At 33.9% G+C, this 26,382-nt stretch overlaps 1 protein-coding gene across 1 annotated transcript in view; it reads left to right on the forward strand.

The window, feature by feature from the left end:
- The window catches only part of LOC129234461 (nucleosome-remodeling factor subunit BPTF-like), a 138,030-nt gene extending 112,168 nt beyond the window's left edge, over positions 1 to 25,862 (forward strand). Inside the window, exons 21-24 of the mRNA XM_054868466.1 lie at positions 1,229 to 1,402; positions 8,439 to 8,634; positions 11,325 to 11,409; positions 25,198 to 25,862. Of these exons, the coding sequence (XP_054724441.1) occupies positions 1,229 to 1,402; positions 8,439 to 8,634; positions 11,325 to 11,409; positions 25,198 to 25,391 (649 nt within the window). The 3' untranslated portion in view covers positions 25,392 to 25,862. The remainder of the gene's footprint in view (positions 1 to 1,228; positions 1,403 to 8,438; positions 8,635 to 11,324; positions 11,410 to 25,197) is intronic.
- Positions 25,863 to 26,382: the final 520 nt, after the last annotated feature.

The following is a 26,382-nucleotide window of genomic DNA, read 5'->3' on the forward strand; positions in this document are numbered from 1 at the left end:
CTTCGTTGCCATATTGGTCGTTTGCAAGATTTAAGTAGACGTAAATTTATAAAAACAGACTTTACAACAAAAGGCTAATGTGCATGAAACGTAGCATGGAAGAAATGCTAAAATAAGTTGAAATACTTTGTTTTTAGCAAGTTGTAAACAAATAAAAACAATTTTAAACAAAATGTAAGAAAGAAAATTCCAAGATTTTTTTTATTGCTACAAAAGGGGAAAATTTTCAGTCCTTACGCATTGCTACTTTAAACAATTTTGATTATTTTAAAATACAGTGAATCACCGTTTATACGTTTTTGAAGGGACCCCATGAAAAAACGTTTATTGGTATTCGTTAATGTGTATTAGCCTCTGCATTGACCAATTTAAAAAATGTGTAATTGATAAAAATGTATCAAAGAGAAACGTAGAAACGGTGCTTCACTGTCTTGTTATTTAAACTTAATTTTGAATGAAGCGTGTAACCTGGAATTTTCTAAAAAAACAACCTGGAAAACCTGAAAAAGTCGGAATTTTTTTTCACCACAAGTGTATGAACCCTGATCCACCATGGGTATAAGATTTTTTGCATTTAAGATGCATATTGTGCCTTGTGAAGAGGCAAAAAAATTAAGTTCATTTGTATTTTTATTAAAATCATTAAATTGAAAAGTTTTTAACGAAATTCATGCTCTTTAAGAATGTTGAATGTCAGAAAGTTAAGTATGGAATTGCTGGTACAGAAATTAATTTTTGTTTCAACTTCTTTAAAGTGTTTTAATACATACGTAACATCTGTAGTTTGCAAAATTTGATTTTTTAGATTTAAAAAAAGAAAAAATATACAACTTTTTTTTTTATTTAAATCTTTTTTTTTTTTTTCTTTTAATTTTAAAAATGTGTTGATATTTATCACAAAATATGAATAAACATAACATATTTTATACAGCAGATAAAAGAACAACTTAATAGCTAAACAGTGGCTTTTCCTGTCTCTATTTCAACAAATGGAATTGTTTAATCCTATATCCATTGAAGTTCCAATTCTCTAAGCCAAGTTATAAGTTTGTTTCTATAAAAAAAGCTGTTGACCCTTGGATTTTTTCCTTCTCTGAAAGATTTCAAAGCAAAATATAATTCTCAAGAAACAATTATTTTATTTATTTATTTCTTTAGCATTTGAAGTTCCAATAAATGCATTATTTTATAAAACTCTTAATGTCTTCCTTTTTAAAATAAATTACAGGTTTATGATTGGCTGTGATATGTGTTCAAATTGGTTCCATGTCGAGTGCATCGGCTTGACTGAAGCCAAAGCGAAATCCATGTCCCGATATGTGTGCAATGATTGTACAAAAGCCACAGAGAATGCAGCAGAAGAACTCTACTGTCTATGTCGGTCACCTTATGATGAATCTCAGTAAGAGTTTTTTTGTGTTGCTTTAATTATTTATTGTTGGTTGTTGTGAATTGTTATTTGAATCACTCAGAAGTCAATTCATTTTATCCGTTTTTTGATTTATTTATTTTTTTTTCTTTCAAAAAATGAAAAACAATAAAGATTTTGTTCACGTTAAGATAAACACAACTCTTTTTGAAGCTTCTGAATATGTTGTATAACAGGGCTGTCCAACTGGTGGCCCGCCAACACGTATTGTGCGGCCCGCATCGATGTTTACATTCCTAAGTTTGTAAAGAAGGCGGATCGGCCTCAGTTTTCCCATCAAAATGAAAACTAATTGTTTCATAATCCTTCTGTTTCATTGTTTTATAGTTAATAGTTAATTATTATTAATTGTTATGGTATAAGAGGTAAGAGATATTGTTCAACATTTTAACACTAGAACGACTGACATTTTCTGTATACCTAGAAAGACTGAAGGGGCCAGTGTGGCCCCTACCCATTTTTTGGAGTGAATTCTTTTAAAAATTCTTCCTGAGGGAGTCCACATGCCTGATACACCTTCTTTCATGACTAAATAAAAACGTAGTACTTAATTATTTTTAGTTTTTCTCTCTATACTGGGCAAAAGGTTGAATTAGTTTTCCTTTCTAAGAGCAATGGCCACCGTTCGGATGGTAAGCAGTCGGTACTGTTTATAGCATTTGGATATCCAATCGGCTGCATAAAGAGGAAGTTACAGGTTAAACTAGAGTGAATGGCATTTTTTTATGCTACAACAATTAGGAGAAAGGAAAAAAATAAATTTTTTAATTGTCAAAATGCTTAGGGGCCACTGTGGCCCCTCCCGTCTTTCTAGGTATAAGGATCAATATTAACAGTACTATGAGGCGAATGATTAAATGATTAAACAAGCATTCAAATAGTGTCATATAATGAAAAGTCAGAAAATTCCATTAAGTTCCGTTAGATATTATCCGAGTTATTAAACAACAAACTACGCGAGGGGTCACACAGGCCCCTCCGTCTTTCTAGTGTTAAACTGCAGCCCGGCCAGGTGATCAGAGACCGGAATTCTGAAACGCGGGCTCTTTGCAGTTGGACAGACCTGTTGTATAATAAATGTATTTCAGCCATCAACTGTTTTTTGGGTTTGAACTGGATTGGTTTCTGAGTGAGTTATGTGTGAATTTTTCATTTTTGAGATTCAATCAAATGAAATTTTTTAAAGATTCCAAGAGTTTTGTCCACTACTAGGGAGGATTACTTAAATATTTTTGTTTTTTTCAGCTTATAACAATTTGTTTAACCAAAAAACTACAACATTCACAGGGCTCCCAACACATTTTAGCCATAGAAAAGGGTAAAAGAGGACCACTTTGAATCAAAAAGGGGACCAAAGAGGACCAGTTAGGATTAAAAAGAGGACCTTGGGAGGACCATTCATAGTTAAACCCAGGGTAGCACCAAAAGGCAAATTAGCTGCCTGGCAATAAATACGTGAAGGTAATTCGTTAATTAACCAAAATAATGATTTTTAATGATAAATCCTTATCACCTTCTGTACATCTAAACTTCTTATCCATTGAATTATATTATTCTTACAAACATTTGGATGGGGGAGGGGGGGAGTGACAAGCAAGCATGTGACTGACCATCTTACAGAGTAACTTTAATTGTAAAATAAATTTTCTACTACTTAACAGGTAAAAACTGGCTAGTTAAAAATAATCACCTAAGTGACCGATCAATCAGTGCATACCTAATAAAGACCTTTTAGATAGTTATTACAGTAAACACCTTAGTACATAGTAGTTTACAAAATTTTTCACATAACCAGTTTAAAGAGAATTCATTTTGATATGAGGTACCGCAAGACAAGAAGATATAGTTTGGAGGCCAGGAGGTCCCCCTCCCTGTGCACAACCCTTGGTTTTACACATATTTCCAGCCAAAATATGGTAAGATTATATACATATGAGAGTTTATGACCAAACACCAAAGCAGGAGGTAATTTCCAGGGCTCCCAAATGGTCCGCTTTTCCCGCCAAAATTCGTTTTTTAGGGTAAAGTCCGCTTTAGACCGCTTTTTAACATTTTGGTCCGTTTTGTCCGCTTTTATATTGTTTTTACTCAAAAATCAGATTTTAAAAATTTTCAATACATTAACAGATACTGTGTGTTGACGTTTGTTATGCCCGAATACGCTGCCGCGGCGCCGTTTTTCTATTGAACCTTACTTTCTATAGTATTATTTCGCTTCGGATTGACGTCCTTACTCCTCCTTCAACCGTCCTTACTCCTCCTTTAACCGCTGTAACATGGAAATCTAGCAAATGGAGAGGTTTGGGGGAGGAGTTAATGACATCAAATCAAAGCATTTTGCTACCGATATTTCTCGCGAGTTCGTACGTCCTTGAAAAAATAAAGAATGTTTCATCAGTGTAATTTTCTGAACTTGTGTTCGCTATGTAACATCGCGAAAAATTACTTCCCCGTGTTTGCGAGTTCAATCTTTTTGCATCTTGTTAATATTTTGATGTTTTTGAGAATCAGAAGTTGTTTTAACATTCATTAACTTAGATTAGCCTATTTTATGTTTAATTACAATAGATAATAAACTACTTCTTTTTTCGGAACCATGGTGACATCAAACTTTCTTGGACTTCGCCGAAAATTGCTTGCTGGGTTTTGAGATTTCAATCTCTTTGCATCTTGTAAATATTTTGATATTTTTGGCAATCGGAAGTTATTTTACCATAACACCTCCTTAAATTAGCTTATTTTTCGATTAATTTTAATAGACAATTAACTCTTTTTATTTTTGGAACCATAGCAACATTGAACTTTCTCGCACTTCGCGGAAAGTGCTTATCGTGTTTGAGATTTCAATCTTTTTGCATCCTGTAAATAATTTGATATTTTTGTCAATCAGAAGTTATTTTGACACACTTCAACATAGATAAGCTTATTTTTTGTTTAATTTTAATAGATAATATACTACTTTTTTTTCGAAACCACGGCAACATTGAACTTACTCGCACTTCGCGGAAAATTGCTTGTCGTGTTTGAGATTTCAATCTTTTTGCATCTTGTTAATATTTTGATATTTTTGACAATCGGAAGTTATTTTGACATACGCCATCATAGATAAGCTTATCTTTAGTTTAATTTTAATAGATAAGCTTTCTTATTTTTGGAGCCATAGCAGCATTGCACGAACTCCAACTTCGCGAAGAATTGCTTCTTGTGTTGCAGATTTCAATCTTTTTGCATCTTGTTCATATTTAATATTTTTGGCAATCGGAAGTTATTTTGACATACGCCACCATAGATTAGCTTATTTTTTGTTTAATTTTAATAGATAATAAACTTAGTTATTGTTGGAGCCATAGCAGCATTGCACATTATTTTAACATTTTTGAAAATTGGAAACTGTTTTGACATGTGCTACCTCAAATTATATTATTTAATTTTATTTTTAAAAACTAAAACTTTGTATCCTTATTTATTTTTTTTTAAATACTCATAATGAGTATTTTCAATTTGAAAATATAGCTCTATGAATCTGAACTTACACATTTATTTATTACATTAAATTATCCAGTAAAAGCAGGCTCAAATTTACACTCAGTGTATTTATCGCTTAAGCAGTGTCTGTATATTTTTGGGTGTGGTGACTTTAATAAAAAAAAATTTCTCATTAATTTTTATATATACTTGAAGACAGTTACAATATTTTTTGGTGTCCGAACAACTAATACATACATATAAAGAAATGATTTGGATACTTAGCATACTAATAAATGATTTGGCAAATCTCTAATATTTTTGAACTTAGTCAGTAGCGTAGCCAGAAATTACCTCCTGCTTTGGTGTGTTTGGTCATGAACTCTCATATATATATAAACTTACCATATTTAGGCTGGAAATATGTGTAAAAAACCAAGGGCTGTGGAGGGGGAGGGGGACCTTCTGGCCTCTAAACTATGTCTTCTTGTCTTGCGGTACCTTATATCAAAATGAATTATCTTTAAACTGGTTATGTGAAAATTTTTGTAAACTACTATGTGCCAAGGTGTTTACTGTAATAATTTATGTATGCACTGATTATCGGTCACTTAGGTGATTATTTTTAATTAGCCAGTTTTTACCTGTTAATTAGTAGAAAAATTTATTTTACAATTAAAGTTACTCTGTAAGATGATCAGTTACATGCTTGCTTGTGATCCCCCCCCCCCTCCAAATGTTTGTGTAAATAAGATAATTCAATGGATGAAAAGTTCAGTTGTACAGAAGGTGATAAGGATTTATCATTAAAAATTATTTTTATGGTTAATTAACGAATTATCTTCACGTATTTAGTGCCAGGCAGCTAATTTGCCTTTTTGGTGCTTCCCTGGGTTTAACTATGAATGGTTGGTCCTCCCAAGGTCCTCTTTTTAATCCTAACCGGTCCTCTTTGGTCCCCTTTTTGATTCAAACTGGTCCTCTTTTACCCTTTTCTATGATTAAAATGTGTTGGGAGCCCTGAATTTTTGGCTAAGCTACTAACTGACTAAGTTCAAAAATATTAGAGGTTTGCAAATCATTTATTAGTATGCTAAGTATCCAAATCATTTCTTCATATGTATGTATTATTTGTTCGGGAACCAAAAAAATATTGTAACTGTCTTCAAGTACATATAAAAATTAGTGAAAAAGAAAAAATTTTTATTAAAGTCACCATACCCAAAAATATACAAATGCTGCTTAAGCGATAAATACACTGATTGTAAATTTGAGCCTGCTTTTACTGGATAACTTAATGTAATAAATAAATGTGTAAGTTTAGATTCATAGAGCTATGTTTTCAAATTGAAAATACTCATTATGAGTACTTAAAAAAATTAGGATACAAAGTTTTTTAGTTTTTAAAAATAAAATTAAATAAAAAAATTTGAGGTAGCACATGTCAAAACAGCTTCCAATTTTAAAAAAATATTAAAATAATTACAAGATGCAAAAGGATTGAAATCTTGCACAAGAGAATCAAATTTTCGCGAAGTATGTTCACTGTTGGCATAATTTCAAAAAAAAAAAAATTCTCTAAAACTAAACATGACTAAAATTGAACATAAAATATGCTAGTCTAGGATAGCACATGTGAAAAATAACATTCGATTGCGCAAAATATCAAAATATGTACAAGATGCAAAAAGATTGAAATCTGAAAGACAAGAAGCAATTCCTCGCGAAGTTCGAGTAAGTGCAATGCTGCTATGGTTCCAAAAATAAGAAAGTTTATTATCTATTAAAATTAAACAAAAAATGAGCTATTCTATGATGGTGTATGTCAAAATAACTTCCGATTGCCAAAAATATCATAACATTAACAAGATGCAAAAAGATCGCAAAGTGCGAGTAAGTTCAATGTTGCCATGGTTTCGAAAAAAAAAAAAGTTGTTTATTACCTATTGAAATTAAACAAAAAATAAGCTAATCTATGGTGGCGTATGCCAAAATAACTTCCGATTGCCAAAAATATTAACAAGATGCAAAAAGATTGAAATCTCAAACACGACAAGCAATTTTCCGCGAAGTGCGAGTAAGTTCAATGTTGCCATGGTTTTGAAAAAAAAGTAGTCTCTTATCTATTAAAATTAAACAAAAAATAAGCTAATCTATGGTGGAGTGTGTCAAAATAACTTCTGATTGACAAAAATATCAAATTATTTACAAGATGCAAAAAGATTGAAATCTCAAACAACGACAAGCACTTTCCGCGAAGTGTGAGAAAGTTCAATGTTGCTATGGTACCAAAAATATAAAAATTAATTGTCTATTAAAATTAACCAAAAAATAAGCTAATCTAAGGAGGTGTTATGTCAAAATAACTTCCGATTGCCAAAAATATCATAACATTAACAAGATGCAAAAAGATCGCGAAGTGCGAGTAAGTTCAATGTTGCCATGGTTTCAAAAAAAAAGTAGTCTCTTATCTATTAAAATTAAACAAAAAATAAGCTAATCTATGTTGGAGTGTGCCAAAATAACTTCTGATTGCCAAAAATATCAAAATATTTACAAGATGCAAAGAGATTGAAATCTCAAAACCCAGCAAGAAATTTTCGGCGAAGTCCAAGAAAGTTGGATGTTATCATGGTTCCGAAAAAAAAGTTTATTATCTATTGTAATTAAACATAAAATAAGCTAATCTAAGTTAATGAATGTTAAAGTAACTTCTGATTGTCAAAAACATCAAAATATTAACAAGATGCAAAAAGATTGAACTCGCAAACACAGGAAGTAATTTTTTGCGATGCTACATATTGAACACAAGTTCAGAAAATTGCACTGACGAAACGTTCTTGATTTTTTTTCAAGTGCGTACGAACCCGTGAAAAATATCGGTAGCAAAATGCTTTGATTTCACGTCATAACTCTTCCCTAAAACTTCTCCATTTGCTAGATTTCCATGTTACAGCAGTGGGAGGAGGAGTAATGACGTCAATCTGAAGCGAAATAATACCAGAAAGTCAAGTTCAGTAGAAAAACGGCGCCGCGGCAGCGTGTTCGGGCTTAACATAAGTCAGCACACAGTATCTTTTAATGTAATGAAAATTTTTAACATCTGATTTTTTAGTAAAAACAATACAAAAGCGGACTAAATGGACCAAAATGTTAAAAAGCGGTCTAAAGCGGACTTTACCCTAAAAAACGGACTTTGGCGGGAAAAGCTGACCATTTGGGAGCCCTGCATTCATTAAAAATACTATTATCAATGTGTTCTAAAAGACTTATTGTAGTTGCATATTATTTACTTAAATTTCAGCTTCAAATTGTAACTAATCGCTTTTTCTTGCATAAAATATCAGTATCAATGAGAAAAAATATTAAATGAAGGAAAATGTTAAATGTTGTGAGGCATTACATCCAAGTTCTACTGTATAATGCCATCATGCTACTGTTGTCTTAGAATTATCATGATATTGTTATGTATGTGTGCAATTTAATGCTTCTGACTAAACTAGATTTTTTTTTTTACTTGAAAAAAATGAATATTTTTCAACAGGTTTTACATTTGTTGCGATCGATGCCAAGATTGGTTTCATGGCCGCTGTGTGGGTGTTCTTCAAAGTGAAGCAGACTCCATTGATGAATACATCTGTCCAAATTGTCAGAGCAATACTGATATCAATCATGCAAACTTGAAGATGCTAGAAGATAAAGATTATGAGAGTATAAGAAGATTGCTCAAAACACTCATGGTAAGTAGGAAAAAAATTAAAATCCAGGTTTCCTGCTAAGAGTTCAATCAATGTTGCCTGTCAGAAGATTGTTGTTTTATATCTTCCCTTTAAAAGTGATAGCATTTTCATGCTAGAAAAGAATCTACTTGAAAGGTGTTATTGCATTCATTGTTTGCAAAACAATCCATGTTCTATGGTATTTGTTTGAATAGTATAATTCAAGGCTTTTAGTGTGATCCTTAAGTCCTTTAAGATCTCTTTTTTTCATTAAATTGGTCCCCGAATCCCCCATTTTTACTTTCTTCTATATCTAATGTATAGAAGAAAGTATTAGATTTGTGCACATTTTCGAATTTTGACGGATTCGAACGTTTTGAGGTGTGCTGAGTCCATTTCGATCATTTTTGGAAAATAACTGTCTGTTTCTGTGTCTGTGTGTGTGTCACGTATGTGTGTGACTAGTTTTTTGTGGCCGCTCTACAGCAAAAACTACCGCAAGAAATCGAACGAAATTTGGTACACATATGTGCCCTTATGTGAACTGGTGCCCATTGGTTTTTGGAGAGAATTCCTCCAAGGGGGATGGAGCAATGGGAGGTTTCTTGAGCTATGCGTGCCTGCTATTCCCCAAGAAGTAACTGGTGGAATCAAACGAAATTTAGTCCATATGTTGCCCCTAACAGGTGCTGATTCAATTTTGGTGTCAATCGCTCAAACAAGGATTGAGCTATAGAACGTTTTTTTGTCGTCAATTGTGTCTGCTGTATCTTAAGAAATAATGAACGGAATCAAACAAAAATGTATCGACAAGTAGCCTTTAGAGGGTATAAGAGCCGATTCTATTTTGGTGTCAATAGCTGAAAAGGAGGAGGCCCAATCAAATGTTTTTTTTTCCATTGTGAGTGCCATATCCCAAGAAGTAATGCTACGTTCTAGATGAAATTTGTCCCTTAGATAGAGTGTCCCTTAATGAGAGGCAAATGCATGGAGGTTCTTATTCAAAGGGACTGGGACCAGAAAAAGTGTCCCTTAAATACAGGTGTTCCTTAAAGGAGGTACTACTGTACATTGTAACAACTTACCCCACCACAGGGCATATTATTACACTATATGGGGTTAGTTGTTACATGATATATATATAATTAATAAAATGAATCTTTCACATTTTGTGGTTTATTCTGTTACAATTTTAAAAATTCTTAACCACGTTAAAAATCAAAAACTGTTTGGCGTCACAGATTAACTTTATTAACGACTTATTCTGGTCAACTATCATCATCATAATCATTGTCCGAATTACAATATTTACAAACATATAACTTATCAAACTTAGCACATCGTTCATGTGCCCATTCATCACAATTACGACATTGAAGCCATTTAGATGTTTTTTTGGATACTGAATACGATTTAGCGCATTCTATGCAGAAGCAGTCATCATCTTCATCCGAAGGACGCACTGTTTGGATGCACATTTTTGCACTTTTTTGTCTTTGTGTCTGTTGATTTCTTCTCTGTTAGAGACAATTTCCTTTTCACAAATTTTGTTTCCCAGCTTTGGCTTGCAAAACATTTTTTATTGGTGTATTTGTTAAAGTGGCTCTGACCTATGGTTTCTGCTTGCGGACCGTCTTCACTTCTGCACTGTCTGCAGCGGTGGAGAAAGAACTACATTCAATAATACTTTATAAGTATTATCATTGTTGTTGTTATTATTTATTCAACCATACATATTAACAATTAATTAAATCATACAATGAAAGAGATCAGAATTATTAATATTATTATCATCCAACTACAGTATTTTACATGAATTAAATCATGCAATGAAACAGATCAGAAATACTTCCCACCACCATTTTTAATCTTATTGCTGAATCTCTGTATTGTCAGGAATTTTATTTTGTATTGAACGGCTGCCTTTCATAATGAACTTCCTACCATTGCTTCTTAACCCACCTCCAGGCATGTTTCTTTAGATGTTTTGTCAATGTCCGTCTTGTTATTATAGTCCCACGCCATATCACCTTTAAAAAGAAAAAATAATATTAAATTAAAACTTGCATGGGGCAAGTTGTTACTTGTAACAATTAACCCCAACAAAGCTGTAACAACTTGCCCCATGTGATGATAATTCAAATCTTGGCACATATTACTGGTATTACATCTTTGTACAAAACTTTTAAATATGTTAGCACTTATCTGGAAATCTAAGCTTTCACGTGGTATAGAAATCAGTCCATTATCTGCAACGGCTTCGTCACAAATAGAAAAATAACAGCAAAAAGAAAAATTACTTCCAGACTCAAAAAACTGTTTTCCTTGAGCACTGTCCCTGCTAGTGACTGCAGGCACTCCAGTGATTGTCAGGGAATGCAGATGGGCGATTGCTATCATCTAGTGCAAGGAAAGGCAGTTTCTACTGGCGGTTAATTTTAAATTCGAATGTAATAACTTACCCTGTGTAACAACTAACCCCAGTCTCCCCTACATAAGGCCCTGCAATGTATGATAGTTGTAAGATCAGCAAACTAAATTTTCCTGTGTTTTTTTTGGGGGGGGGAGGGGAGATTAGTTGTGTGATTACTTAGGGATGGCTTTACTAAGGTTGGAGTGAAAAAAATTTTTGTTTTGCATTTTGCTTAGCCAAGTATTTTTGATTGTATTTAAAAGAGTCTATTAGTATTAATAATAGTTAATGATTATAGGCACACAAACATGCTTGGCCTTTTATGAAGCCTGTGGATCCCTTAGAAGCTCCAGATTATTACAAAGTGATAAAAGAGCCAATGGGTAAGTTTATTCAGAACTCATATTTAAAAAAGTGTTATTTTGTAAATATTTCTTAAAAACCTCTTTGCAAAAATGTCTGAACTTAAGAAAAAAAAAAAATTCCAAGCATAACTATGTTTCTGAAGTCAACAGTTTGAAATGATAAAACAATGTAACTAAAGTACAATTGTCACAAAAAATGCTGCAAATTGCTATTTTGCTGCTAATTTGGGCCCCTTTAGCAGTGCTAAGAGTGCTCAACACACAATGTTTTGAGTGAACACCTGATAAGGGGATCCATTGTAGCCTTAAAATAGCCATTTGCAGCATTTCCTTAACGATTTGTGTTATATTTATTTTATTTATTGTTTTTACTTCTCATTTTAATCATGGGCTTACTTAGTTAAAAATGTGACATAAAAATTAAGAGGTCAATGATTATCCGGTTAATAAACTGAATTCGGCATATGTAGAGAGATGCAATTATGAAACTTTCCCAAGAATTCCAGGATTGTTAACGTACAAATCCTTTTGTAATTTTTATGCTTTTAAATGAATTTAAATGCATATTCAGAAATTTGCTTGGAAATGTTCAAGTTGATTTTGAAAAAGGTATTGTTCAGTGATAGAAATGCTGTTATTATGATGCAGATTGTTCTGAAGTGATATTTTATTCCTGTTCTCTACTGTTGGTTCTCTTAGGGGGGACTTCGGGGCGTCATGTTGGTTCTCTGAATACCAACAGTCTCTATTTAATCCATTAAGCGCCGCTATATGAACCACATTGAAAATACTTAAGTTTTCATGTGTTTTGATATTCAATACACATCTCTAATCATATGTAGCTGAAATTTCGCAAAAATATTTATTAGGTTAGGAGATATGGTATGGTCCCAAAATGGGAGACTTGGTGTTTAATGGGGACAATATATATATCCCTGCTACTATGTTGATACTTGAATAATTTCTGGCTAAATCCAATTAGAAAGCTCTAAAATCGTTTTTATGTAATTATTATGGCTAGGTATTGGTACTTTATGTACATATTTAACATATTCAAGCTTTAAAATGTAGAACTTTTAAGTTTTCATGACACCCAAAGCTATACATTTTGGGCCCCCTTGCAACAAAAGCTGTGGAGGCCAGCCCCAGAGGCTAGCAGTGCATATTTGCAACATTAATAAGTATGCTAGTTATTTTCAATTTCCTTGAGCCACTGGGGCCCTTAAGAACGTCTCCCCCCTCCCTCTGCCCGTACATCACTCCGTGTCTGGTTTTCATTCTTGTTGCATTCCTTCTTCTTAAACATTTTTGTACAAAACGGAACTTTTCCCACACATTTTACTACCTTTTAGCAAAAAGCCTTTGGATTTTCATGCACAAAAAGAGAAGAGGTAGCTTTTTTTTTTTTATTAACCATGTAGGAGGATCGAGCAATGGTAAATGACAATGACATGAAGCACTATATAAAATGTATCTTATAAAATGGAACTAAGATATTTTTGGGCTCCCTGATGGCGTAATTGTGTTATTCTAGGCAAGGGTTTTTTTGCAGTGAACATTTCGGTTGCTTCACATGTTTGATGAAATGATTTATTCATCATCATAATGTTTTTAGAGATAAATGTCTAACATGCTTCGCTTTGAGGAATTATCAAAGGTCATAGTTTCTTCGACTTCATCCAGCAAAATTACGATAAATGGTAAAAATGTAAAGTGAGGCAGTTATCGCATTATCTGTGATCTAAACAATTTCGATTCAAGTTTTTTTTTTCTCAACTATCTGAAAAGAATTTGGCGATTCACAAACAAGTGATACTGCATTCATTTTCTTGTTTTAAGCTAAAATATATTATTTTAATAGTGTTTGAAGCTCGTAGCAAAGTCAAAAATTCTTACTACATTTTTGATTTCAAAAAAAAAAAAAAAGGTGAGGAAAATTGTCTGTTGAAATTCAACCTCCCTAATTGAAGGGGGAGCATGGAGCTGACTGAGCTACAAAATATTTTATGGAGGGGGGAGGAATAGTCTGTAGAAATTTGGAGAGATGTGTAATTCTCCTTAGGGAGGATTGGCACCCGTTTTTTCAGAACTTTCTTCTAAACGAATGGAATGTTACTTGTTTTGATAAAAGCACCTGCTCTTGACCTTGAACAACAAAAGAGTATTTACAATGAGAAACTACAAAGGGGGCTGTGGCTTCAACAGGAAAAAAGGGGAGAGTTCCTTCATGCAAAATGGGTGAAGACGATTTCTATTGGGCATGACTTGCTCTGCTAATCAGAACACGCCAAGTCTCCCATTTTGGGATTTCAGTAAATAAAGTCCTCTAAAACTCCTTTAAATTATTTTTCTTGGCCCCTGTTTGTTGTGATTTGAAAAAAGGTCTATTGAGCTTCATATTCCATGTTCCTAATTTAAAGCATTTGCATTTATTATTTTTAGGGAATTTTTTCCCCGTGTAATGCAAAAACAAGAAATTTTCGCAAAATTTAAAAATTTTTCAAAAAAGAATTTACATTCCAAACCTTTTTGAAAAAATTACCAGTAAAGTTAGGTTCTCTATCAGTCATTTTAAAAAATTTCAAAATGATATCTTAATTACTTAATGAAGAAAAAAATCTTAATTGAAGGTTCCCAAAATGGGAGACTTGGCGCTTAATGGGTTAAAGACTTTTTTTTTTTTTTTGCAGTTTCCACTTTCTAAATTGTAGAAAATTTCCTGCATAAGAATGACAGCGTTTCTGATTAACAAGAATTTTTTAAAACAAATAAAGATACAAAGCTCTTTGGAGGGAACATATAGTCTGACCATCAATGAGATGGAAAAGCTAACATTTGGTTTACAGGCGGAAATGGACGCATCTATTAATTTTTAGAGATGCCAGCTTTTGCGGATCTTAGCCTCTAACAGGATTCATACGCCCTTGAAAAACCTTGAAAAGTGCTTGGAAGAAAAAGTTTTTTCATTTGCTTGAAAACCTTGAAAAATTTTTTAAACCATAAAAAAATTTCTTAGTGCTTAAATTCGTTCAAAAATCATAAGAGTGTGCTTAAAATTAAGAAAAAAGTATTTCGCTAATGCAACTTTCTGAACATGTGTTCAATTTGCAACATTGCGAAAAATTGCACCCGTGTTTGGGATTTCAATCCTTTTGCATCTTGTAAATATTTTGAAGTTTTTTACAATCAGAAGCTATAATTTTGACTTATGGTACCTCAAATTAGTTTTTTTTTTTTTTTTTTTTTTTTTGTTTAATTTCGATATATAAAAAAGAAACTATTTTGGAAACCACAACATTGAACTTCCCGTATTTTGCGGAAAATTGCTCTTGTTTTTGAAATTTCAAATCTTTTTGCATCTTCCAATTATTTAAATATTATGGCTAATCAAATGATATTTTTGCATATGCTACCTCGAATTAGCATATTTTATGTTTCATTTTAGTAAAAAATAATGTTATTTAATGGGAAACATGCCAACATTTGAACTTAATTCGCAACAATTTGCTTTCCTTTTTTCAGGTTTTAACCCTTTTGCATCTGTAAATATTTTTATATGTTTAGCAATTAGAAATGATTATGAAACATGCTACATCAGATTAGCTTGCTTTATATAATTTTTTTTAACAACTAAGAAATTAATCACTTTTTGTTTAATTACATATATGTTTATTTAATTTTACAACTTTGATTCTAATTGTCATTAGCTAACTTTTTGGTTATTACAGATTTTTTGAAAAAAATTTAAATCTAAGCAATTGAGCACCTAACATTTTAACTTAAAAGTTTGTATTTTAAAAAATGAATTATGTCTGCTAAAATAATTAACTTATGTAACAAGAGTGATTGTGTTTTGGTTATTCACTGGAAATCCAGTAGTGTTCATTATACTTTCATCTCCCTACTTCTGATTTTCACCCTTTACCTCAAATGTTCAAAATTACTACTTTTGTTGGGTTGTGGGCACTTGGAACAGCTTACCAGAAGAGGCTGTAATCAGCAAAGGGGTAGATAGCTTAAGGAAGGTCATTGATATTCATACATAAAAAAGGAATTGTATGTATATCAAAAGTAATTGTTGTATGTATGTATATTTAAGTAATAGAAAATTTAGTTTTAAAAATTATTTTCCCCACTCTTCCCCCAATTAGCTCTTTGAAATTTACAAGTGAATTTTTTATGAAATCGCAATCACACCTAAATATTGTTGCTTCTCTAAATTTAAATTCTAATTTCAACAATAACCCCAAAATAAAACTACTTTTGTCATAATGTATGTCAACTTCTTTTGAAACTTTTCAATTCGGAAATATGGTTCTGTGAATCTGAGCTTGCACATTTATTGACTATTACAAGTTATTCTGTAAAAGCTGGCTCAAGTTCACATTCAGCGTATTTATCACTTCTTGAGCAGCTTTTGCGAATTTTGAAGTGTGGAGACTAGACTTGGGACTTTCATAAAATGTTTTCTTTCTTACTAATATTTAAATTTACTTAAAGACAGTTGAAATACATTACTGCTTGAAAAACTAATACATACATACGAATAATTGATTTATACTTTGAATACTCATACTTGCCAACTGTACTGTTTTTAACGGGAGGCTTCCGTTTTTTGCTTCCATCTCCCGATTTTCCGTTTTTTCAGTCAATTATAAAAAAGTTCCATTTTTTTCTCAATAGATGGTGTCCCTTTCTGGTTTACCAATGTCAGGGAATAAGAATTTTTCCAATCAATAACTCCGTTAGTAAAAATTGAACATTTCCATGTTCAACAAAGCACGTGCTCTGCCGAAAATTGCTGCAGATTCCAATCTTTTTGCGTCTTGAAAATATTTCAATTATTTTGAAAGTTTGAAGTTATTTTAACATGTGCTACGCTATACCTACTTATTTTTTACATATATATATATATATATATATAATGTATTTATTTATTTTTCCCCCGGATTTTAGGAATTAAATTTTGATGCCTACTTTTCTAGAAGAGACTGGGGAATGTACAGAACTTTAAGCAATTTCACTACTTATTATTAGGTTTTTCCTTTGCAGTATGTTTTTCTTGCTGCTACCAATTAGCTTACATCTGCAAAAACTCCCCGTTTCACTTGAAATTTAGTATTCATGTTATTTAAAAGCGCAATTAATAATTGTTGTGAAGATATGTTGCTGGTGAATCACCTATATACCTCTAGTGGAATCTCCTGTTTTTTTTTTTTTCTTTTTCTTCGAAGGTTGGCAAGTATGAATACATATAAATAATTTACAAACCTCTAATATTTTTGAACTCGATAGTGCAACCAGAAATTACCTTCTGGGTGGTATTTTTGACTCTTACCGCCCTTATACGTGTATAAACCACTATTAGTATTGGGAATAAATGTTGAAACCGGGGGGGGGGGGGGGGGGGTGACTGCCAAACCTCTTCTCCAGCTATTCCATTGAACTTGGGTATTTTGGTTTCTTCCCATAAAATTTAAAAGCATTCAAGAAAGGGTTTTTTTTTCTTTTAAATATTAGTTTGCAGATTCTATAAATTACTTTTTTTAATATCATCCCCTCAGGGCAACACTAATACATTTAATCCCAGAATTAACACTATGATATCCTACTGTTGCTCTGAGGCGATGATATGAAGATTGAACAAGCTGTATGAAATTAAAAATTTTTAAAAACCGCGACTGATAGACTATAGAATCAAGAGGGAAAATTGAAAATCCTTTAGAAACTAACAGATACAAATTTTTAATCGTTGCGTTTAATTTCCTTGTCGGCCAACAATGAATTTGGTGAATAAAGTCTTAGACGTTATTAAAATCTGCTTTAAAAAACGTTATAATTTGAATTCTATACAACATGGAAGTTCCAAACACATTCTATAAGATGCGGGAAAAAAATCTTTTTATTTTGGTATTAAATTTTAAATTTTTTAAATATGTTTTCACTGCAAAAATCACGAAAAACCTTTTAGAGGTTTTTAATTAATATCTTCATTAATTAATGTCATCCAAAGACGCAACCTAGCTAGGAACACTCTTGATCAACTCTCCTTTCGAAGAAAATTTTTTTTTTTTCAGAATCGGTCCATCCGTTTAGGCGCTAGAGTGCCACAGACAGATACACAGACATGTCAAACTTATAACCCCCTTCCTTTGTGTGGCGGAGCTTAAAAATTAAACCTCAAGGGACCTGCTCCTCTTTATGACCGAGCTTTTCAAACATTTGCAAAAAAAACTTCTGATGCAGTATAGGTCTTCTATCAAAGAGTCTCTTGTTGTAGAAAAGGCGATTTTGTTTTCCTTTACTTTTTCATATTATTGCCCATGAACTATATGTTTGTATTAAAAGAAATCTACATACAATATTTTTAGTACAAATTTATGATATTGCCTTGAAAAAAAAAATTTTTTTTGCCTTGAAAAGTGCTTGAATTTTTTTTCTCCCTGAAGGGTATGAACCCTGTCTAAATTAAGCAGTGTGACATTGAAATGAATGAAACATCATGCACTGAACAACCGATTTTTGCTTTTCCCGATTCAGATAGACTCTTCTTAACTGGACGTTTGACAATCCCATAGCATCTGTAAAGGACAGCAGACAGTAAAGGAACAGTCTACTGTTTTCCTTTGTCTCAATATTAATGGATTGTAGAAATTGCCTCCCATGGTATTAGGAAAATCATAAAAACCACCAAGAATATTGTGACATTCATAGCATTTAACGTGCACCAAAAAACGAAAAGAGAAGAAAAATATATATAAAAAAAAACTCTGTGGATAAGAGATATTTGGAGGTTTGCATACCCTTTTACAATATTCTTGGGCTTATGAATGGTGTCTTTTCATTGTTTTATTAGCTAAACTAGTGATGGGCATAATCGAGTTCTCATAATCGAATCACTCGATTATTCAAGATCATTCGAGAACTCGATTACCACGAGTTCTCGATTATCACTTCTCGAGTTCTCGAGCGATGAACTTCTCGAGTACTCGATTATCACTTTTCGAGTTCTCGAGCGATGAACTTCTCGAGTTCTCGATTATCACTTTTCGAGTTCTCGAGCGATAAACTTCTCGAGTTCTCGATTATCACTTTCTGAGAACTCGAGCGATCAACTGCTCGAGTTCTCGCTTTGAACTTCTCGAGATGTTGAGTTCTCGAGATGTTGAGTTCTCGAGATGTTGAGTTCTCGAGATGTCAATCACTCGAGCAGTGTAATCTTCGATCGATTTGATAATCGAATGAACCTCTCAATATAGTTGACTTCTGACAAGGGTGCCCACCTATGGAGGGGGGGGGGGTCATGGCGCAGGACTGTGCTATTGACATTTGGGGGGGGGGTTTAAGGGGTATTTTTCCCATTTGTTGGGTGGAGGTCTCTGCGATATTGAGGGTGGGGGGGCTTGACCTCAGGGCGGGTGGGCAACCTTGCTTCTGAAGTGTTTTAGTTACAGGGGCGGATACGTCATTTAGGCGGTCAAAGTTAATGATTTTACTTATGAATGAGCATGGTTTTTTTCTGTCTTCCGAAAAAATTTGCATTGAAACCTTTTAACCCTTCCCCCAGAAAGACGGGCTGCGCTGAGGAGCCCACAGGGGAGGTGGGTCATTGCGCAGACTGCGCCATTGAAATTCCTAATGGACGCTAGACTTTTTTATGGAGTGTCCTTCTTGAGGGGGAAAGAGGATCCCTAATTTTAAAAAGTGTGCCAGCACACTTGAGGAATAGATACCCTTGCGATCTAAATGGCATTACAATCAAATAATTGCCTTTCTAATGTTTCATTCGAATAGTGTTATAATTGAATGTATACTGTTGAATGCTTGATTATCAAATGATTCTTTGGGGATGCTTGGTAGTCTAATGATATGTTTTGAGCGAAAGGTGTTAATGAATGAACACATGGACTGGTTTGTGGGAGACATGTGTCGTGTGTCCCGGTGGTGGAAGTAAAGGTTGGAGGCGCTTATAAGGTTTTAACTTGAGAGCCATTAAAATTATAGTTCAGGTAAAAAGGGGGGAATACTAAAGTTGAAAACCTGAGGGGACGTCTTCCCCCTTACGTTCACCTTCGACTATACGATTGGGTAATGATACAAGTGTAATAGGCAGTAACAAACGTTTTAGAGCCCAAATATACATATCACTGCAGACACGTGTTTCGGGGTTTCAAGGAACCCTTTTTTCAACGCAAAATAGTGAGATTGTGGATGTAAGGACATTACTGAATGTCTTTACGAACCATTCATTAATTACGTAAGGATCCCGAGGGGGTGGGGTTGAAAAAATGTCTACATACTTTGAGGGGGGGAGGGGTTCAAACGCATTCTTACGCAGTATTTTCCAAGCCGATGTTTCATTTGCGTCTGGAAAATAAAAACGTATTAGGATGACTGTTTTTTATTTGTTTTACGAAGAATTAATTATGTAAAACATAATAAAAGAATTGCACTATTGTATGGCATGTTTTATTTTTAACTACTATCGCATCATATACAAAAAAATGTCGAAAACACATTCAGTCTAGATTCCAACTTTTTAGTAAATATTGCTTCACACAAAAAGGTTTAATTTAATAATAGTGAATTAAATTTCGATTCCAGTGATATTAGATTAGTTATTTCATTATTTCGAAAAACGAAATGGAATCTTACGTAAGAATACGGGGAGGGGTTTGAAAAACCTTACGTACCCTTACATGTGGGGAAGGGGTCAAAAATGGACAAAATCATCCATACGTAACAAAGGAATGGACCCCTATATGTAAAAGCTTACTATTTTGTTGAAAAAAAGGGTACCTTAAAACTCCAAAACACGTTTCTGCAGTACTCTGTGCATTTGGGATACAAAACGTTTGTTATTTCATGTTACTTCTCGGCACAAAGATACTTAGTTATTTCTTAATAAAACAAGTGGTTAACTTCTCGTGTAATTCATTCCTATGGGTGCAAATACGAGGGGAGGTGAGGGGGGGGGGAGTTTTGACGTAAACTGCGGGATTGTAATTTTTAGGGGATTTCGTCTCTTTTGGGTGTATTGCTCTTGGGGGAAGAGCTTCATAGGTGGTGATCTTTGCTCTTGGAATGATTTTTAAAATCGAATGATTGCTTTTCTCTTGCTTTATTCGAATGGGGTAAAAGTTGAATGTTTGGCTTCGAATTTTCGATACTTGTGAGATTCCTTAATAATCGAACGATATTTTTAGAACGAAAATTGTTAATTATCATATGAGCGGATTTATGAAGGGGCATGTGTTGTGTGAGTGGCGGATACAGTGAAGGGTCGTGGGGGTCATGACCCCCTCCCCCTGAACTCTCGAGAATAGTATCCGTACACATTGTGTTCAAATAATTTATGCATAAAATGCAAACGATGACAGTATCTTATCTTTTCAATACATCAATTATTTTTCAAAGAAAATATTTGAACAACTACTTTGTTTTACTGCTTATGAAACTAATTTGCAACGTTTATCCCCAATTATGTGCCTTATTCCTGACCGATTTGGGGCATTTTTATTGACCCCCAAAAAGTTCCAGAATTTTTTCGTACTTAAAACGTTAATTTCGTTCATGGGGGAGGGCTTTCTTCAGCATAACCCCCATCCCCCTTCAAATGGTTTTCTGTATCCATCCCTGGTGAGATCTGGTGGTGAAATTTTGAAACAAAGGATAGAGAAACGCTTTCCATATTGTTTTGAACTTGACAGTTATTAAGATTAAATACGTACGTATGTACAATTTTTATTAAAAAGTGAGGGATAATGATAATATGGGCAAGTCGTTGGGCGACACTAGGAGGTTTAAAATTGAGAGTTGTTAAACTTAAAAATATATTAAACCGGTATCAAGGGCTTCCATATAGGGGGGGGGGGCAAGTGGGGGCTCAAGCCCCCTCCCCCTTCTTTGAAATTAGGGACAACCTTGCTTTTAGTACTTTTTTTTTGCGAAAATGTAAAATCATTTCTTCTCCAGCAATTAATCAATAAGTTATTAAAAATGTCAAATTTTAATAACTCTAATCTGTACTGAAATCGGTTTCTATGGGGAAAATATCCTATTAAACGATGGGGGAAAATAAGATAAATAAATACCTTTGTGCTGAATAGTAAAGTCAGAACAAACAACGTAAGTAGAAGCACAAATTTGTAAATTACAGCAGACACGTGTTTCGGCGTTACAGGAAACGCCTTTTTCAATGCAAAAAATAATGAGCTTATGGATGAAAAGACATCCGACAAAAGTTCCACCACCATCTTTTGTCGGATGTCTTTTTCATCCATAAGCTCATTATTTTTTGCATTGAAAAAAGGCGTTCCCTGTAACGCCGAAACACGTGTCTGCTGTAATTTACAAATTTGTGCTTCTACTTACGTTGTTTGTTCTGACTTTACATGGGGGAAAATATCTGAGGCCCCCCCCCCTTAAAATTTTGCATATGGTGCGCCCTTGGACCGGTATGGTACAAACCGTTGTAATTGAAAATTTAATGTAGTCTTAGAGCTTTTTCGGATTATCGTTTCTTGGGGGAGGGGGGATTGTCATAAAAAGCGCGCCATTGCTCACAGGGACGGACGGACACCCCTGTCATTCTATAAGGTTTTAAAATCAAATAATTGCTTCTCAAATGTGTCACCCCTGTCATTCTATAAGGTTAATAATTGCTTCTGCTTTTTTTCGAATGGGGTTACTCAGAGAGCACACTTCGTTGAGTAAACGTTTTAAAGCGATTGTTAACGCTGTGGCAGCTATGTTAAAACGTTTATGAAATGTTTTAAACGCAAGGTGTTTATAATGCAGTGGTGCACCCCCCCCCCCCATGGTGATGACACTCATCCTTCAAATGCGACATTGAACCCCCTAAAATAAATTAAAGCCCGCTTAAGTTACCCTCTCCTCTTCAAAACTTCAATGGCGCGGTCTGCGCCATTTACCCCCCCCTCTCCCGCGCTCTCTCTTGTATAATATGTTGTTTTGTTGTGGTATGCTCGGTTATCGAGCATCTCGGATGATTTGAAAACAGAATACGTAATCTGCTTTTCAGAGAAACTTGACAATCAATTTTAACCTTTTTGAGGACCAGCGTACGGAAAATGAAACGTAGCTACGGAACCTTAAGTTCCGAAATGGACCGTTGCGAGCCTAAGCATTTTCAGCAGTATTGCCTCAACTTTACAAAAAAAAAAACCATAAAATTGCACATTAATTGACTGAAAATTTTTAAGTTGAGTAAATAATATACTAATCAACATTTACGAAACTATAAGGAATATGACATAAACAGAAGCAAGTAAAACAAGCAAAATACTTAAATTTAACTACCCACCACGCGAAAATAAATGCTACGCACACAAGAAGTCACAAATATCTTGCGTATGGAATTTCAAAAAAAAAAAAAAAAAAAAAACAATCTGTATAAAATGTAATTTTTATTTAAAAATTGGGCCCGAAGAGTGGAAGCTAAAATTAATCCCACACGACAAGCTTCAATATTTCTTTTTAATGCACTCAGAAACATTTCAACTTTACTCCCAACACTTTTACTGTTATTGCATATTCCTAAAGTCGACGAATGAAAAAGAAAAATAAAAAAGAGGCGGATCAAGAAAGAAAAAAAAACAATCATGAACTTCAATGCACTTCAAGCCACACTTGTACACTTATCAATAGGTCGGGAATCCCAATCCTCTGGAAAACGTAATCAGAAATATTTTACCCTCCCTCCTCATATATTAGTCAGATAAATATACTTAATTACTCTTAACAAGAACATCAAAAAAAAAAAAAAAGCAAAGCTATAAACTAGGAAAGAATGAGCACTTTTGCGCAGAGCAACTATTCCCCTTACTTGTTTACATTATTAACTTCGTGTTTGCGAGTCCGAAACCATTCGAAATAATCAAGTGATAACTGAAAATCATTAGTTTAAATGCATAACCGTTCGAATAAATTACTCAGTCGCCCAAATGCCGAGCTCCTAGTTTCTGACAAGCTAACAGGGAATCTAGTCGAACCTGCATCCCCCAAGGATTGCGACCCCAAAAATGAAGACTAAAATCTATCGAATCGACCCCCTAAAACAAGCTTGCATTTCGAACTTTACCGGAGGGTAAGGGGACAAAAGGTGTATCTGCTCATTTTATCGGAAAACAACAAAAAACTAGACCCACTTAAATGTAAAAACTAGAAATTTTCATGGAATTTTGGGGGGAGTGGTATTGATCCCCCTTCTAAATGGGGGATGTCAATAACCCCCCCCCCCAACTTAACCTAAAACTTCTAAAAGCCAGGAGGGTTCACCCCTTATTATACCCCTAAATGGTAGGCTAAATGTCACATTCCTATCTCGAGCGCACCTTTGCCAAAACAACTCGGGAATTCAACTGAAGTCAAGGAAGTCCACCTCCCCCCTTTCGCAAGGCGATGGCCCACCCTCTCAAATATTACGGAGCATCCGTCTAGAAAGAGCTCTCCCCCCCCCTCTCCCGAAATGAGATTTTAAAAAAATCTCAAAAAACCGCTTCTAAAAATTTCGGTTTCGCAGGCTGCGCCATGAACCCCCCCCCCCCCCTTCCGAAAATGAGATTAAAAAAACCCTCTTAAAAAACCGGCTCTAAAAAATTTTAGTTGCACAGGCTGCGCCATGCCCCACCCCCTTTTAGTGGGCACCCCCGTAGCAGTCAACTCAATTTTGGAAAAGCTCAGAAAATGAACTACTCGAGTACTCGATTCAAACGTCTCGAGATCTCGATTTGAAACATCTCGAGATCTCGATTTAAAACATCTCGAGATCTCGATTTAAAACATCTCGAGATCTCGATTCAAAAGATCTCGAGAAGTCAATCGCTCGAGTACTCGATTCAAAAGATCTCGAGAAGTCAATCGCTCGAGTACTCGATTCAAAAGATCTCGAGAAGTCAATCGCTCGAGTACTCGATTTCAAAGATCTCGAGAAGTCAATCGCTCGAGTACTCGATTCGGAAGATCTCGAGAAGTCAATCGCTCGAGTTCTCGATTTCAAAAGATCTCGATTATCAATCACTCGAGTGATCGACTTAAAAAAGATCTCGATTATCAATCACTCGATTATCGGAAGTACTCGATTCCCGAGATCTCGATTATCAAAAGATCTCGATTATGCCCATCACTAAGCTAAACCATCAATAAGTTTCAGTCATAAAATCTAGAATTCATTCCTGCTGAAAACCCTTAAGAAATTTTGCCGATACAAAGGAAATTAAGAAAATTAACTATGATAAAGCCCAGTACAATGTGATATCAATGTATGGGGAAAAAAGTCTACTTACACGGTATGAATTCCATCTCAGAAGATAACCCAAATGACGAAGGGTGTCTGGTGATGAGGATATGTTTGTAGTATACTGTATTTTAAGCTTTAGAGATCATTTATTAAATTCATTACTTTTTATTTTCATTCTTCAAGATTCATGATAACTTACCAGGGTGTTTAGGGGTTAAACTGCACCTCTGCTCATAGAACTCTTGGTTTTTCAGTTAGGTTGTCATTAATATTTATCTCGGAATGGACTAAATAGATAAAAAACAACATTAATGAGGCCCAAAAATTACAGGTAACTTTTTCTTTTTGTAAGGGCTGTTATGACCAAGCAATCCTGCCCTAATGAAGCAATCTGATTGCATCAGTCTCATCAATATGGTAACATACCAACAAAATTTCTTAAAATTCTCTGATACATGTTGTTTTAAATTAAATTGTGTATGTTCAAAAATTGCATTTCCCCCCTCATGATATTAAATGAACCTTTTTTTTTTTTTAACTTTCAGATTTGAAAACTGTGGAGCACAGACTCAATAACCACATTTACAAGAAACTGGCTGATTTTATTGGTGATATGACGAAGATATTCGACAATTGTAGATATTATAACCCGAGGTCATCCCCTTTTTATAACTGTGCCGAGATGTTGGAATCTTATTTTGTACAAAAAATTAAAGTTTTCAGAGAGAACATTACATGAGTAGTTGTGAAAATAAAAGGTGTGGATGATTTCATGTTCATCTGACCCAGTAGCGTATTTTAACTAAGAGCCTCTTCCCACCTGCAAAAAGCCATCATCCATAAGCAAATAATGGTTTTGTAAATACTTCAAAAATTGAAAATATCATTCTCTTTAGTAGTATGCAATGTGGCTCATCTGCTTAAAAGTACCCGTGAGCCCGAGGGGTGTCAACGACAAGTAGCGGATTCTCGTGTCGAAGAAATTGCTTCATTCTGTCCATCGTGGGGAAGAAATAGTGTATATAAGAACTCTGACCATAAGAAAAAAATTCATTTGCAGTAGAAGCCAAAATTTTCATTGCACTTGTAATATATTGTTATTCATGGTGGACTTGGGATTTTAAGCTGAAATTTTACATCTAACTTGTTTTGTACTGGTCACACTCATAATTGTCGAAAGTAATTGAATGGGAAATCCTGGAGACGCAAGGCTTAAGTACCTTCTGTGTTTGTTGATGTACAAAATAGAAAAAATATAATGTGTTTAAAAAATAACTAAAACTTATCTTTCTATGCACTATATCTGTTTGGTGTTATACTCTTAGGTTCACCATTCCTATAGATATTGACTGAAGGGGCTTATAGATGGTTTAATTGATTTTATATATATATATATATATATATATATATATATATATATATATATATATATATATATATTTTTTTTATTTGAATGAATTTATCCATTTCCCTCTCATCTGTTTGTAGCTTGAAATAGTTACTTATGAGAGAAATAATTTTCTTTGAGCTTTATGTTTTTATTGCTTCCTCCCTCAAAAGCAGTTTTCATGTATAAAATAATATTGTGATAAGTGCTCTTTTAAAGTAGAATAATTTATATCAGAAAAAAAAGATACAAATGCAATAATTTCTTTTTATAAAATTTTCTGTAAAAATGGATTTGAAGAGATTTGTTCATATCCATGAAAGTTATGCAAATTGTACTAGTG

This window comes from Uloborus diversus, chromosome 1 (genome assembly GCF_026930045.1).
Source record: "Uloborus diversus isolate 005 chromosome 1, Udiv.v.3.1, whole genome shotgun sequence".
NCBI classification, from domain to species: Eukaryota; Metazoa; Arthropoda; class Arachnida; order Araneae; family Uloboridae; genus Uloborus; species Uloborus diversus.